The 13,233-nt window shown below is 41.3% G+C and overlaps 2 protein-coding genes across 2 annotated transcripts; both read left to right on the top strand.

The window, feature by feature from the left end:
* Positions 1 to 2,781, top strand: LOC308102653 (C-C chemokine receptor type 5-like). The gene is made up of 2 exons (XM_080452473.1): positions 1 to 94; positions 742 to 2,781. The coding sequence occupies exons 1-2, from the start codon at positions 60 to 62 to the stop codon at positions 1,811 to 1,813; spliced, it is 1,107 nt and encodes a 368-aa protein (XP_080308599.1). The 5' UTR covers positions 1 to 59; the 3' UTR covers positions 1,814 to 2,781.
* A 3,178-nt stretch (positions 2,782 to 5,959) lies between these two features.
* LOC308102649 (C-C chemokine receptor type 5-like) lies at positions 5,960 to 7,441 on the top strand. The gene is made up of 2 exons (XM_080452469.1): positions 5,960 to 6,065; positions 6,340 to 7,441. Exons 1-2 carry the CDS (start codon positions 6,022 to 6,024, stop codon positions 7,415 to 7,417), a joined length of 1,122 nt encoding a protein of 373 aa, XP_080308595.1. The 5' UTR covers positions 5,960 to 6,021; the 3' UTR covers positions 7,418 to 7,441.
* The last annotated feature ends 5,792 nt before the right edge of the window (positions 7,442 to 13,233 follow it).

Here is a 13,233-nt window from a genome sequence, read left to right as displayed (position 1 = left end):
TTCTCATTGAGCATGTAGATTTTAGCATTGGGGCCTGGTGTCTCAACACAGCACAGTCAATGATGGCCCTCAACACAAGCTTCAGCACTCTCAGGTGAGACTTTTCACTTTTTTTCTGACAAGAAAAATCTGCACAGGAAGTATCGTTTACATAAAATAATTATGTCTACACATTATGTAAACAATTTGTCTCCATAACAATTAATTCTACGCTGTATTTTGTTATATGACCTAATGATGGAACTCATGGGACTGTGCGTTTCATCTATGTCCTTTGACTTGGAAATGGTTTGAATTTTGTGTCAGTATTTACAGGATATGAAATATAGAAAGCAGACCTTCCTCAAGCTCTACCACTTTAATTGCACTATACTATACTGTACAATACAAATCTAATCTTTGGCTGTGTTTTTTTATGTGCATCCAGCTCATGCATGTCTCCCTGAAAAACTTAAATCCTTTCAGGACTTTATCACATTTTGCAAACCTTTTATGAGTTCAAACAGTATTCTGAAATGAACACATTATGTTAGAGTATACGTAGATCTCTCTGCTGTATGTCAAAACATATACCAATCTAGAGACTCTTTAAGCACAATCCTTCATATGTTCTACACAGCTCTAAGATATTATATATCTTAAGCTATGTTGTTTTCTTACAAAAACGGATCTAATATACTGAATCATTTCATTATAAAAATGCACCTAATCCCTACTCGTATCCTGCAATTTCTTTCTCAGCCCACCTACCAGTGAAGAAGATTATACATATCCGGACTATGGTGATGGAAACACTGGGTTGTGTGAATATGAACGTCATGGATCCTCCTTCCTCCCAGGGATCTATTCACTCTTCTTCATCGTGGGTCTTCTAGGGAATGTGCTTGTCCTCTGGGTCATCATCTTTGGGGTGCGGCTCCGTAGCATGAGTGATGTCTGTCTCCTCAACTTGGCCATTGCTGACCTTCTCCTAGTATGCTCCCTTCCCTTCCTAGCCCACCAAGCTCGGGACCAGTGGCTGTTTGGGGATGCTATGTGCAAGATGGTCCTTGGTGCTTACCACATTGGCTTTTACTGTGGGATCTTTTTCATCATCCTGATGAGCATTGACCGATACCTGGCTATAGTCCATGCGGTTTATGCACTGAAAACACGAACACGCACCTTTGGAATGATTGCAGCTGCTGTTACATGGGTTGCTGGATTTCTCGCCTCTTTTCCAGATCTAGGTTTTCTTAAGGTACAGGAAGACCCAAGTTCAAGAAACTTTTTCTGTGCTCCCTTATACCCTAGTCCCGCTGAGAATGATACCATAACACACAACAGACATTTCTGGAGTATATTTGGCCTTTTCAAAATGAACATCCTTGGCTTACTGATTCCAATGACCATTTTGGGTTTCTGCTACACCCAGATCATTTGGAAGCTCCTATACAGCCATTCCTCCAAGAAACAGTCCATACGCTTAGTTCTCGTAGTTGTAGCTGTGTATTTCTGCTGCTGGATGCCCTATAATGTTGCTTCTTTATTCAAAGCTTTGGAGTTACTTCAAGTCTATACAGGATGTGAAAGCAGCAAGGCAATCAAATTGGCTTTACAAGTCACAGAGGCCATTGCTTACTCTCACAGCTGTCTCAACCCCATCCTGTATGTTTTTGTAGGACAGAGGTTCAGGAAGAACCTCCTGAGGTTGATGAACAGGGCTCCATGTAGGGTATGTCAGGTTATGAAGACCCTCATCCCTCCAGACAGAGTCACAGGGTCTACTTATTCACAAACTACCAGTGTGGATGAAAGGTCCACTGCTGTATGAAGTGCCAGTTGAGGGGTTGTGTTGTGTAGTCGTAGTTTTAATGTTGGTGTGTGTGCTTTTCAGTGTGATTGATTTGGCTATCCCTACAACGTTTGCATGCATGCGTGCGCATAGCCTGGTAAACCACCCGGTCGCGGAATTCTATTTAATTTTCATTCAGCAATGCAATGCGATTTCCGGGGGGGCATGTCCACATGCATGTTTATAATTAAATAAATGTAATTGCTTCTCATTGTGTATAGATGTTGTGTACGGATACATCTATGGTGCATGCATTGTCTGATGTCAATGTACTGCACTGCACCATCCATTGTTTTCAATACATTCAGTGGTTCGATTCATATGAAATGAACTTAAATAGATTGTAATTATATTGATATTGATTGATATTTGTTAGTCAATTGATCGTCAAAAATAATTTCATGTTTGAGCCCTGTGTTCCCCTCCAACATTGCAGCACGTTAAAAATAAATATGAACTCACGTAGTGTCAATCATGTTTACACATTGACGCCAAAACTTTAGCCCGTCATTCAAGAGAGAAAATGAGAGAGACAGATGAGGTGTCCATCTTTCTCTCCAGCATGAGGAGAGCCACCCCAGAGATATTGTCCTATAAATCAAAATGCTGCAATTAATTCACGATGTAGCCTTTGTGGGGGTCTTCAATCCGCATTTTTCTCAGGATGCAACCCACTGTACTGTAATTTGTCATAGTTCTACCTGTATATCTGTATATTATATTGTATAAATATCATATATGTTAGAATATTTGAATATGTTTTTAGTAGTAATTCAATTCAATTTCTCCAATTCAAAGTCTCCAAATTTCAATAACGTTACATACATTTATTATTATTGATTACTTTTTAATATACAGTACAGAAGCACTTTTCCACTCTGTTTGCAATGGTTCAGGTTTTCTGAGCAGCAGGTTTTCTGTATTTATGAATGCAAAATAAACAGTATAACAACATCTGCAGTGTAATAACTTGAAAAGTACATATATCCGCCAGATAGGGTTGCCTGGCTGCCCAAGGCTGTGTCAGTAGTGTGGTGCAGCCGTCAGGACACAATGAAAGTGGGTTGGGGTTGGGGGGCGTAATTACAGGCAAACTGTGTGAAAGTAGCAGAACCCTGTTTGACGGTCATTGTCACATGATGACTCACAAGACCATGTTGTACCTAATTTGGTGGCATTTGTAGCATATGTGGTATCCCATGGGTGGAAGGAAAATGTGTTTTTGCTCTTTGCACCTCAAAGTGTGATTCCAATTTTGAGTAGATCTTTTTTTTATGGGCCCCTCCTGCAAACTTTGGAAGCCAATCAAAATGGAATATGAACAATCTGAATGATACATGTTTATCACATGACTCCAGAGATAATGTGTACCAATTTGTGTGAGTATTGGACACAATCTGTGTGGAATATTTAGGAATAATTGTGTTTTGAAGTAAATGCAAAATGGTGGAACGTCTCATTTTGATTGGATGACCTACAGGTAAAGTGTTATATAGGCCAAAACATGAAGCGGCCTGTAAACAGTGCTACCATGAGGCCAATTTGAAGATTGTGGAGGTTTTTATTTGATTTAATTACTTGAAACCATCACAAGACACTTGAGGGTTCAAAAACATTTGAGAAAATAAATGAACACAATTATTTGTGCATAGTTGGAAGTCGGTCGGTCGCATATAGTATGGGCATGCCCATACATGGGCATAACGTTCGGATCGGCACTTCTGGACAACCGCCTATCCGATCGCCTCGACGCCGGTGTTTTAGGAACATAGTATAATGCAGTGTCAATGCCCCCAGCCTGGGGGCATTGACACTGCATTATACTATTTTACTAAAACTTCTTACACTGTTTGATAATAAAATATAGCTCATTCACTGTTTTTCTCTGCTTCATTATCTATTTTATTCTGTCAGTCATGACTACTCTGTTCACTTTTGGATGTGCATTGTGCACACTGCACTTTAAGCGCCAACAGTCACACCTATGCCACAGACAGACCCAGCGTGTTGCTGTTTTGCAAGGTTATTTCCTGTGTGATATGGCTTTTCCTGTGTAGTATGATGTGTGACTTTAGTATCTACACAGAATATAGTTAATACGCATCTTATAAGGACTTCTAAGGGCCTTATTAACTGTTGTTAAATGCTTGGCAGGTGAGAATTCTGTGGCCAGTGATCACATTTTAGAAAATAAAATAAATATAAAATATATTTAAAATCCTTCACAGACTGCACATCACACCTGTGTTACTAAACAAAATGGACCGTTCAAGATCTCCTCTGTGCACTAAATGTCATACAGATCTTGGAACTTACTACCACTACTTTTGGGAATGTAAGTGGATATCCAGGTTTTGGGGTTCTGTGGCACGGGAGTTAAGCAATATCTTTAAGGTTCAAATAAAGAAGGATCTGGGAGCTTTCATTTTGGGACTTCCTTCAAAAGAGATTAATCTGACACCAAGTTATTTGACAAATTCCTACTATTAGCTCGAAAATGCGTTTTGATCAATTGGATTAAGGATAAGCCCCCTACCATACAACTCTGGTATAAAGAGATTTTTGGTGTGCTCCCCCACAAAAGACTGTGTGCAGTATATAGAGGCAATTAAGCCTCTTTTCTAAAGTTGTGGGCCCCGCTAATGGATTACTTTCCCACCGAAATCTCACAGATCCTTCTAAAAGGTCAATGCACTGTGGCCCTGAACCCTCCCCTCAGATAGACTTTTGATGCCTATGCTTCTGTGTGATTATGCGCTATATGGAGTGTGGTGACTTGTGTCTTAAGTGACTGGCTATTTATGCTTTTTTTCCCTTTCTTTTTACTGATGGTGTTGATGAACAATGGAACTGGAGGAACCCCCCACCCCCCTCCCCCTACTTGTCTGTTCTTGTTTGTTTTGTTAAGAGTATGTCTGTCAGTTGTTGTATGTGGAAAAATGTTAAAAATCAATACAAATATAAAATTAAAAAAAAAAAAAAAATCAACAGCTGACTTATTGTCTCCACCAGGCCGAAGACTATGTTTTGCATCCTGTCCGTCCATCCGTGTGTCTGTGTGTGTCCGTCCATCTGTCTGTGAACAGCTAATCTCCGGTGTCCGACGTGAAACTGTGCACACAAACTCCCTGGATACCAGAGCAGAACCTCTACCCCAAATTTTTCAGATCTGCCTGTTATAGCGCCACCAGGAGGCCGATTTTTGCAAAACAATGTTTTGATATTACTCCTACAGATTTTGTCCAAGCATCACGCAAATCGCTACACAGTATCTCTATAGTCATGTGATCAAGACGGATCTGTCCGTTTTCTCATATTCCATCCTGATTGGCTAAAATTGGCTTTCAAAGTTTGCAGGAGTGCTCCGTTTTGAACAAAATGCCTCAAATCATGAACCCGATTGCCGTGAAACTTTGCACGCACATTCCCACTAGGCCGAGGAAGAAATGCCACCCTTTTCACATTGGCCTATTACAGCACCACCAGGAGGCCGATTTTAGGTAAAATATTCCTTTTAAATATTACTCCTACAGATTTTGTTCAAACATTACGCAAATTGGTACACATTATCACTAAAATCATGTGATCAAGACAGATCTGTCTGATTTTTCATATTCCATCAACATTGCTGGTCCACAATAACCTACCTGACCTGTGTGCTCCGAGGAGCACTTTTTCTCTTGTGCTGTGATGAACCTGTACGTGTCTTTTTGTAGCTTTGGTTGTCTTGTGTCTGCTTTTTAAGTTTTACTCTGCTTTTACTTCATATCTAGTGTGTATTTAGTTTCTTTCTTATTTAGTTTTAGTTTTTAAACTTTCATTATGTCTTAATTTGTGATACACATACCATATGTCTACATTGTGTATTTATGAAAACTCCCCAAAAAAGTAATTTTCAAAGACAACCTTCATGGAAATACAGTGGCGTCAAAAGAACAACAATTGTCTGTAATGTAGTGAAGAAAAAGTTAAAAAAAACGTGAAAAACACTTACTCGCAAAAATGAGCAGTACAGCTATACTTTGTTTCCGTTCACCACTGCCAACACCCATTTACTGACTTATTATCTGACTTCCGCTAATAAAATGAGAAGTAATTTTAGTAGTTGTTGTTGTTGTTGCATTTGGATGGTCTTATGTAACTTCACTTGCAAAGAGGCCTGGTAGCTTGATTCAGCGCAGTCAGTGATGATGGAGACCACCACAAGCTATTTTATGAAGAGTATTGCCAGGTGAGTGCCAGCCCAGGTGACATTTCGTAATGTCTGTAATTAATTAGGACTTATATACTACTATGAGAGTGACATAAATGATCATTATATGTTTGTGCTAATGATTATTTATCATTTATGGGGAAAATTATGAAATTATGCAGATTCATTTTTCTACACAGCTCTATATATTATAGGCAATTGCAAAACAGAACTACAGTAATATAGTGAGTTATCTTATTATGAAAATGTACCTGACCTAATCCCTACTCCTACTCTGCAATTACTCTCTCAGCTCACCTACCAGTTACGAGTACGACGACTATGAAATCGACTATGGAGAAGATGGGATGATATGTGAATACATACACCATGGGTCCTACTTTCTCCCATGGCTCTATTCTCTCTTCTTCATCGTGGGTCTTCTAGGGAATGTGCTTGTCCTCTGGGTGATCATTTTTGGGGTGCATCTCCGTAGCATGAGTGATGTGTGCCTCCTCAACCTGGCCTTTGCTGACCTTCTCCTAGTATGCTCCCTTCCCTTCCTAGCCCACCAAGAATGGGACCAGTGGCTGTTTGGGGATGCTATGTGCAAGATGGTCCTCGGTATTTACCACATTGGCTTTTACTGTGGGATCTTTTTCATCAGTCTGATGAGCATCGACCGATACCTGGCTATAGTGCACGCAGTTTGTGCGCTGAAAATACGAACACGCTCCTCTGGAATGATTGCAGCTGCTGTTACATGGGTTGCTGGATTTCTCGCCTCTTTTCCAGATCTAGGTTTTCTTCAAGTACAGGAGGCCAGGTCCGTTAATAACACAATTTTATTCTGTGCTCCCTTGTACACTGCACCCGCTGTGAATGGCACCACAACATACAACAGGCACTTCTGGAGTATCTTTGGCCTTTTCAAAATGAACATAATTGGCTTACTGGTTCCGATGACCATCATGGTTTTCTGCTACACCCAGATCATTTGGAAGCTCCTATACAGCTATTCATCCAAGAAACAGTCCATCCGATTGGTTCTCGTAGTTGTAGCTGTGTTTTTCTGCTGCTGGATGCCCTATAATGTTGCTTCATTCTTCAAAGCGTTGGAGTTACTTCAAGTCTATACAGAATGTGACAGCAGCAAGGCAATCAAATTGGCTTTAGAAGTCACCCAGGCCATTGCTTACTCTCACAGCTGTGTCAACCCCATCCTGTATGTTTTCATAGGGGAGAAGTTCAGGAGGAACCTCCTGAGGTTGATGAACAGGGCTCCATGTAGGGTGTGTCAGGTTATGAAGACCCTCATCCCTCCAGACAGAGTCACAGGGTCTACTTATTCACAAACTACCAGTGTGGATGAAAGGTCCACTGCTGTATGAAGTCCCAGTGTAAGGGTTGCATTGTGTAGTCGTAGTTTTAATGTTGGTGTGTGTATCTCCTACAATGTTTACATGTACTTTTCCATGTCCACATGCATTGTTTATAATTAAATAAGTTTAACTGCATCTCATTATGCATAGATTTATTGTGTAAAGACACATCTGTGGATCATGCATGCATTGCCTGATGTTGCCAAAACATTTACTGTACTGTACGAGCTAGTACTGTACCATCCGTTGTTTTTGAATACATTCAGTGGTTCTATTTGTATAAAATGAACAGAAAAAGATTGCAATTAATTAATTAATTAATTAATATCCAACTCAAATGTCATGATCAAGACAGCCCAAGGTATTTCCCTTCCAAAATTGTTGCAAGTTAAAAAAAAAAATTTACTCGCATATTGTCAATCACGTTTACACATCGACGCCAAAACCTTTGACTGTCATTCAAGGGAGAAAATGAGAAAGAGTCAGAGAGACAAGTGACAACGCTGTCAGGCCATGAAGGAGCTGCAGACAGATGAGGTGTCCATCTTTTCTCTCCAGAGCCTGTTGGGTTTTCAGTCATGCAGTCGGGAGCCCTCCTTACCTTTTGAAACATAAAACGAATGCTAACCTGTGGCGGCCCAAACCTACAGCAAGGTAAAACACAGAAACATATACTAGACAGCATCTTCTCCATCCATCTTCAACCGCTTATCCGGAGTCGGGTCGCGGGGGCAACAGTTCCAGCAGAGAGCTCCAGACTTTCCTCTCCTGAGCAACATTAGCAACTTCCTCCTGGGGGATCCCGAGGCGTTCCCAGGCCAGTGTGGAGATGTAATCCGCCCATCTGGTCTTTGGTCTGCCCCAGGGTCTCCTCCCAGTGGGACGTGCAGCGAGGACCTCCCTAGGGAGACGCTCGGGAGGCATCCGTACTAGATGATAAATGGTCCAAATAAATGGTCCCATCCCGTTTTGTGGGGGGGGGGGGGGGATTCAGGGGGGGGGGATTCAGCCCGGTGCCCACCGGAACAGTTTTGTCAACGGGGGGGGGTGCTGCGCGAGAAAAAAGGACACTCTGCTTCCAAATTTCGCCCCCAAGGTTGGTGCCCTGTGCTGTGCTGCTTTTATCCGCCAGATTGGGACGTTCACGGCATATTTTGCACTATTACGGTGCGTTCATCATCGGTGAGAGTACCTCTAACAGCCGCTGCTGGCGTGCAGCGAGCTGCGATGCGAGGCAACACTCGCACAATCACGTGCAGCATGCGTCCCCTTCCCCTGCGCCTAATGGCTGTACATGGGGCCGACGCGTGCATTAGCGTGATTGTGTGCGTGTGGCTTCAGGAAGTAAATTCCTAGCCTCGATCTCCAGGCTTTTATTTTTTAGTTTTGCTAAAAAAAGAAAGGCTTGGAAATTCCTGTCCCAGCTGTTGGTACGCAAAAGCGCCTCGCGTCGTCTGATGTGCCGCGCATTATTTATTTTGGGTGCGCATGCGCACCTGCACACCAGTTATGTGCACCCCTGACCATGAGGCCGATTTGAAAAATGTGGGTTGGATGTTCTTCCTCGGCCAGCTGGGAGTGTGCATGCAAAGTTTCATGTGAAATTCAGGGTCAGGCTCTGGATAGTGGGTATGAGTCTGCCCAATTGCCCCTTGACCTTTGGGCCCCTTGGCCTGGGCCTGACATTTCTCATGGGGGATCCAGTTCTGACTCTATGGTAACACTTTCTATTTAAGCCCATGCCTATAATGCATTTTAACATACTTATAATGCATTATAATTTGTTTATGACACTATAATTAACTAATCATAAATACTCTATTTACTGATTAGTCAGCCAGAGCACATCTTACCCTGTTCAGCAATGCTCAGTTAAGCCAGCTCACACAATTAAAATAAACATTAAATGTACAGAAATGGTTCCATCCTTAACATAACACATCAAACAGGCATGCTGTATAACGTTATAACAATTATTAAAGGTTTAATCTAAGTGTTTTCAGTCGTACAGAGCTTGGGAGCCCTCCTTACCTTTTGAAACACTAGAGTCCCCATCCGCTGCACGGGGCTTTGCGTTTGTTGGTCCCTCCGTGTCCCTCTGTCTGTATGTATTAAGTAAAAAAAAGGGAAAAAAATAAAAAAAAATACATGGGGGTCCGCGGACCCCCTCGTGGAAACCCTGGGAGTGTTGTGAGCCGCGCGAAACAGCGTGTACCCCTTCAGACCCCATATAGATCCACCGTCTTGCTCCCTGTGGCTTTTGTTTTTTCATGAACCTCCTTGCTTGTTTCTGCCGCTTGTTTTTCGCCAACCTGACTCGAACCTGGCATCCCCGATTGACATCGCTGACGAATCCTTGGTATCTTTACTTCCGGGTTGCATAATGGTGACATCACTGTCGAATCCTTGGTATCATGATCCTAGCCTATGAACGTGGCTGTGTTTACCAGATCACCGTCACCACTACGCGCTGTTGTTTTTTTCCACGCTCGAAAATGGACAAAGTTACGCCCATAGACTCTACAGACCGTAAATGAAGCCTATTTTTCAATGATTTCAAATCCGCCATCTTTCTAAATCCGGTCCGAATATGCAAATAAGAAATCGGAAATGAATGATTGGTATTGGTTGGGACCAGAGCGGGGGGAATGAATGCTATTGGTTGTGTAGCTTCTCAATCAAATCAACACACGGAAGCCACGCCCCTCCTACAGCATACCCTACTACCCTAATAAATGGGACCATGATTTACCAAAACGCATATCATGGTGATTGAAAGAAGACTTTAAACTAGCGACTGGAAGCGTGTAGTATAAATGACAATGTTTATTAAAGGTAGGGTAAGTGATTTTCTTTGGTTAAAATAAGTGTTAAATAGCTCTATATTCTGATAGTACTCATTGCTATAGAGTGTTTGTTCAGTAAAAGGAGTCTCTTTGTCTCTCCAGCTCTTTATAAAACAGAAAATGCATTTTCGTTTCAGTTTCAGTTTCATTTCCAATTTTATCCAATCAGGACAGAGAACTCAATCAGGATATAGATTAAACAAGTGAAATTGGAAGTGATGACACTAAGAAATGAGCAGGCAAAATTGGAACTGGAACACTATAAAAATGAAGCTTAAAAATGGGTACTTTCTCCTGATTGGCTGAGATTTTGACACCTACCGGAAAATGTATTTTCTGTTTATTAAAGAGCTGGAGAGACGGGGAGACTCCTGTTACTGAACAAACACTCTATAGCAATGATTACTAAAAGAATATATTGCTTTAACCTTTTAACAAAACACTTTTTGTTTTAACCCAAAAATATCACTTACCCTACCTTTAAGGTAATAAAATCAAGTGTAAAGTTCGCCAAAACCCATTCGCTTCCAGTGGTCGTTTATTAACCCCAAAACGCTGAGTCAGAATGCCCGAAAGCATTTTGTGACGTGTGACACATACTTGTCGTCTTCCAGTTACCTGCCATTATCTGCCATGATAATGATGATTGACCTCCCCCAATTCAGGTGCAGACGGGAGCTCCAATGGGGGTGAAACAGTGTTCCACGCTGGACCCCAGTGTCCACCATACAGTAGCTCCGCACATTTAAATCACTGTCCATCACTGCCACCATCAATTTAAAAATGATCTAACTTCCCCTTATAAAATGAGAAGTAAGTTATTTTCCTTAATGCTTTCACTTTGGTTATTGTAGGCACTTGGATGGTTGTACAGTTGAACTGGTTATATGATATAGAAGATCTGTTTGACCCCCCCCCCCCCCCCCCGCCCCCCATTTTACGAGACTCGGATACGTCTTTTAAAGCGTGTGACAGTGGCTTAGCAAACAATGTTTTATTTCTGGCAGTCAAAGAGTTAAAGCACAATGACACTTTGGTAGAGGTTTCGGTTGGGTAGTTGCTTTGCCGTGATGTAGCTCTTTGACTTACATCACACAGTGTAATAACTCTCAAAGTCACTCTTTTAGCACATACTGTAGCTCAAACAAAGCTGATTCTGCCAGTATTCTGTATAACATCACAAAACCCACTATATGGCCAGTTACACCATAGCAAGGTAACTCCACAACCGAAACCTCTACCAAAGTGTCATTGGGCTTTTAAGCACATCGATATGTCTATAATGAACAGGACTTGTAATGATAAAACTATGACAGTGACATTGTAGTATCGTTTCAAACATAAGCATGGTGTTTGATATAAGTAATTTCATTTCATATTGTGATACAATAATAGGTGATTCTGAGTTTGCAGTTGGCAGTGCTTGAAGGTGAAAATAACTGGGGACATCCCCCATCTGTTATGCAGGCTGAGGCTGAGAGGCGATCCATTTTGCATTCCCCCAACACCTAAACCTTTTTTGAATACAAGATGCATTTCTCTGCTATTGATGTGTTGATCAGTCAACCCTTTAAGATCCTGGTCTTTGTCCTGGAGCAGAAGCTCCTAGCTTTAAGTGTGAACTAAAAACAAGTCACTGAGCCAAGTCCTTTGTTAGTTAGTAGGCTGATTTCAATACTATTGTCTTTATGTAAGGATGGGGGCCGAAGTGAAAACATCTGTTGTCTCCCTCTGTCCCCAGGAAGTGTGGTAAAAGTGAAGTCATGCAGACTCAGATTGAAGTCTTGTAAATATTCTGATTTCACACTGAATGCTTATTTTGTAGTAAATACACAAGAGTGAACCTTGGTGAAAAGTGGTTGAAGGAGAAACCAGCTAACTGTACGTAACTTCTCTTCTTGAATCTAAGGAATAAGGTCAAGCTATTTAATCATCTCTTTCTGTCTAAATCACTCATGCAATCATGAAAGTATAATGTGTGTGGTCTTATTCTAAAGCTTAAGAGATGTTGAACAAGGATTACTAAACAAGGTTTTGTGCAAAAGTAAAGTTTGATAATTGGACATAAGACAAATTTGTACACTGTAAAGACATGCAAATCAGGATGTTTGTAAGGGGTTCGGCCACGACTCCCCAGTATCATGTATTGTGTTGAGATTGGCTGACAAAGGGAGTAAGGGCGGGACTTAACTCTTTGACCCTCCCATGTGAGCCAGATTTGGGACAGTATAATTAGTGTGTTTGTATGTGATGACTGTGCGCTGCTGAATCAGACCTTAAACCCGGCAGTCTGCCTGTTGGGTGGAATAAAGATGATACCTAACTGAAAACCTTGCACTGGAACCTCCCTTCTTCAACCTTTCTCCAGGAGACTGAATACAGCCACTCTTTCGACCAGAATATACATCAACATGAATGATCATTATGGGCTTGTGCTACAATATGATTATGTATAATGCATGGGGTACGGAAGAAAGTAATGGAAGAGAAAGTATGCACGCTGCTCTTTATATTTTTGGTTGTGATTTTCTTTCATAAACAGATCTACAGTATTATACTGAAGCCTTTCATCATTACAATGCACTTTATACATCTCTTATTTTAATTATCCTCTCAGCTCACCTACCAGTGAATCCTTTACTGACCTTGATGACTACAACTACACTGACATCATAGATGGAGAATAGTTGTGTGACTACCTACATCATGGGTTCTACTTTCTCCCATGGCTCTATTCTCTCTTCTTCATTGTGGGTCTTCGAGGGAATGTGCTTGTCCTCTGGGTCATCATCTTTGGGGTGCGGCTCCGTAGCATGAGTGAAGAGTTTTTGAAAGTAGTAGCTGGTAAAAAAAAGAACTTCTCTTCTTATTCTACTGCATCTGTTCTTATGATTCATTGGCATTTGGATGGTCTCCACTACTCCACTTCTGAACCAAATGCAAATAATGATAATAAGAATAATAAAATATAGAAAGATC

This window comes from Gymnoscopelus braueri, assembly GCF_963280865.1.
Source record: "Gymnoscopelus braueri genome assembly, chromosome: 16".
In the NCBI taxonomy this organism is placed as follows: Eukaryota; Metazoa; Chordata; class Actinopteri; order Myctophiformes; family Myctophidae; genus Gymnoscopelus; species Gymnoscopelus braueri.
The sequence above is the reverse complement of the archived record's forward strand: the minus strand, read 5'-3'. Positions and strand labels throughout refer to the sequence as shown.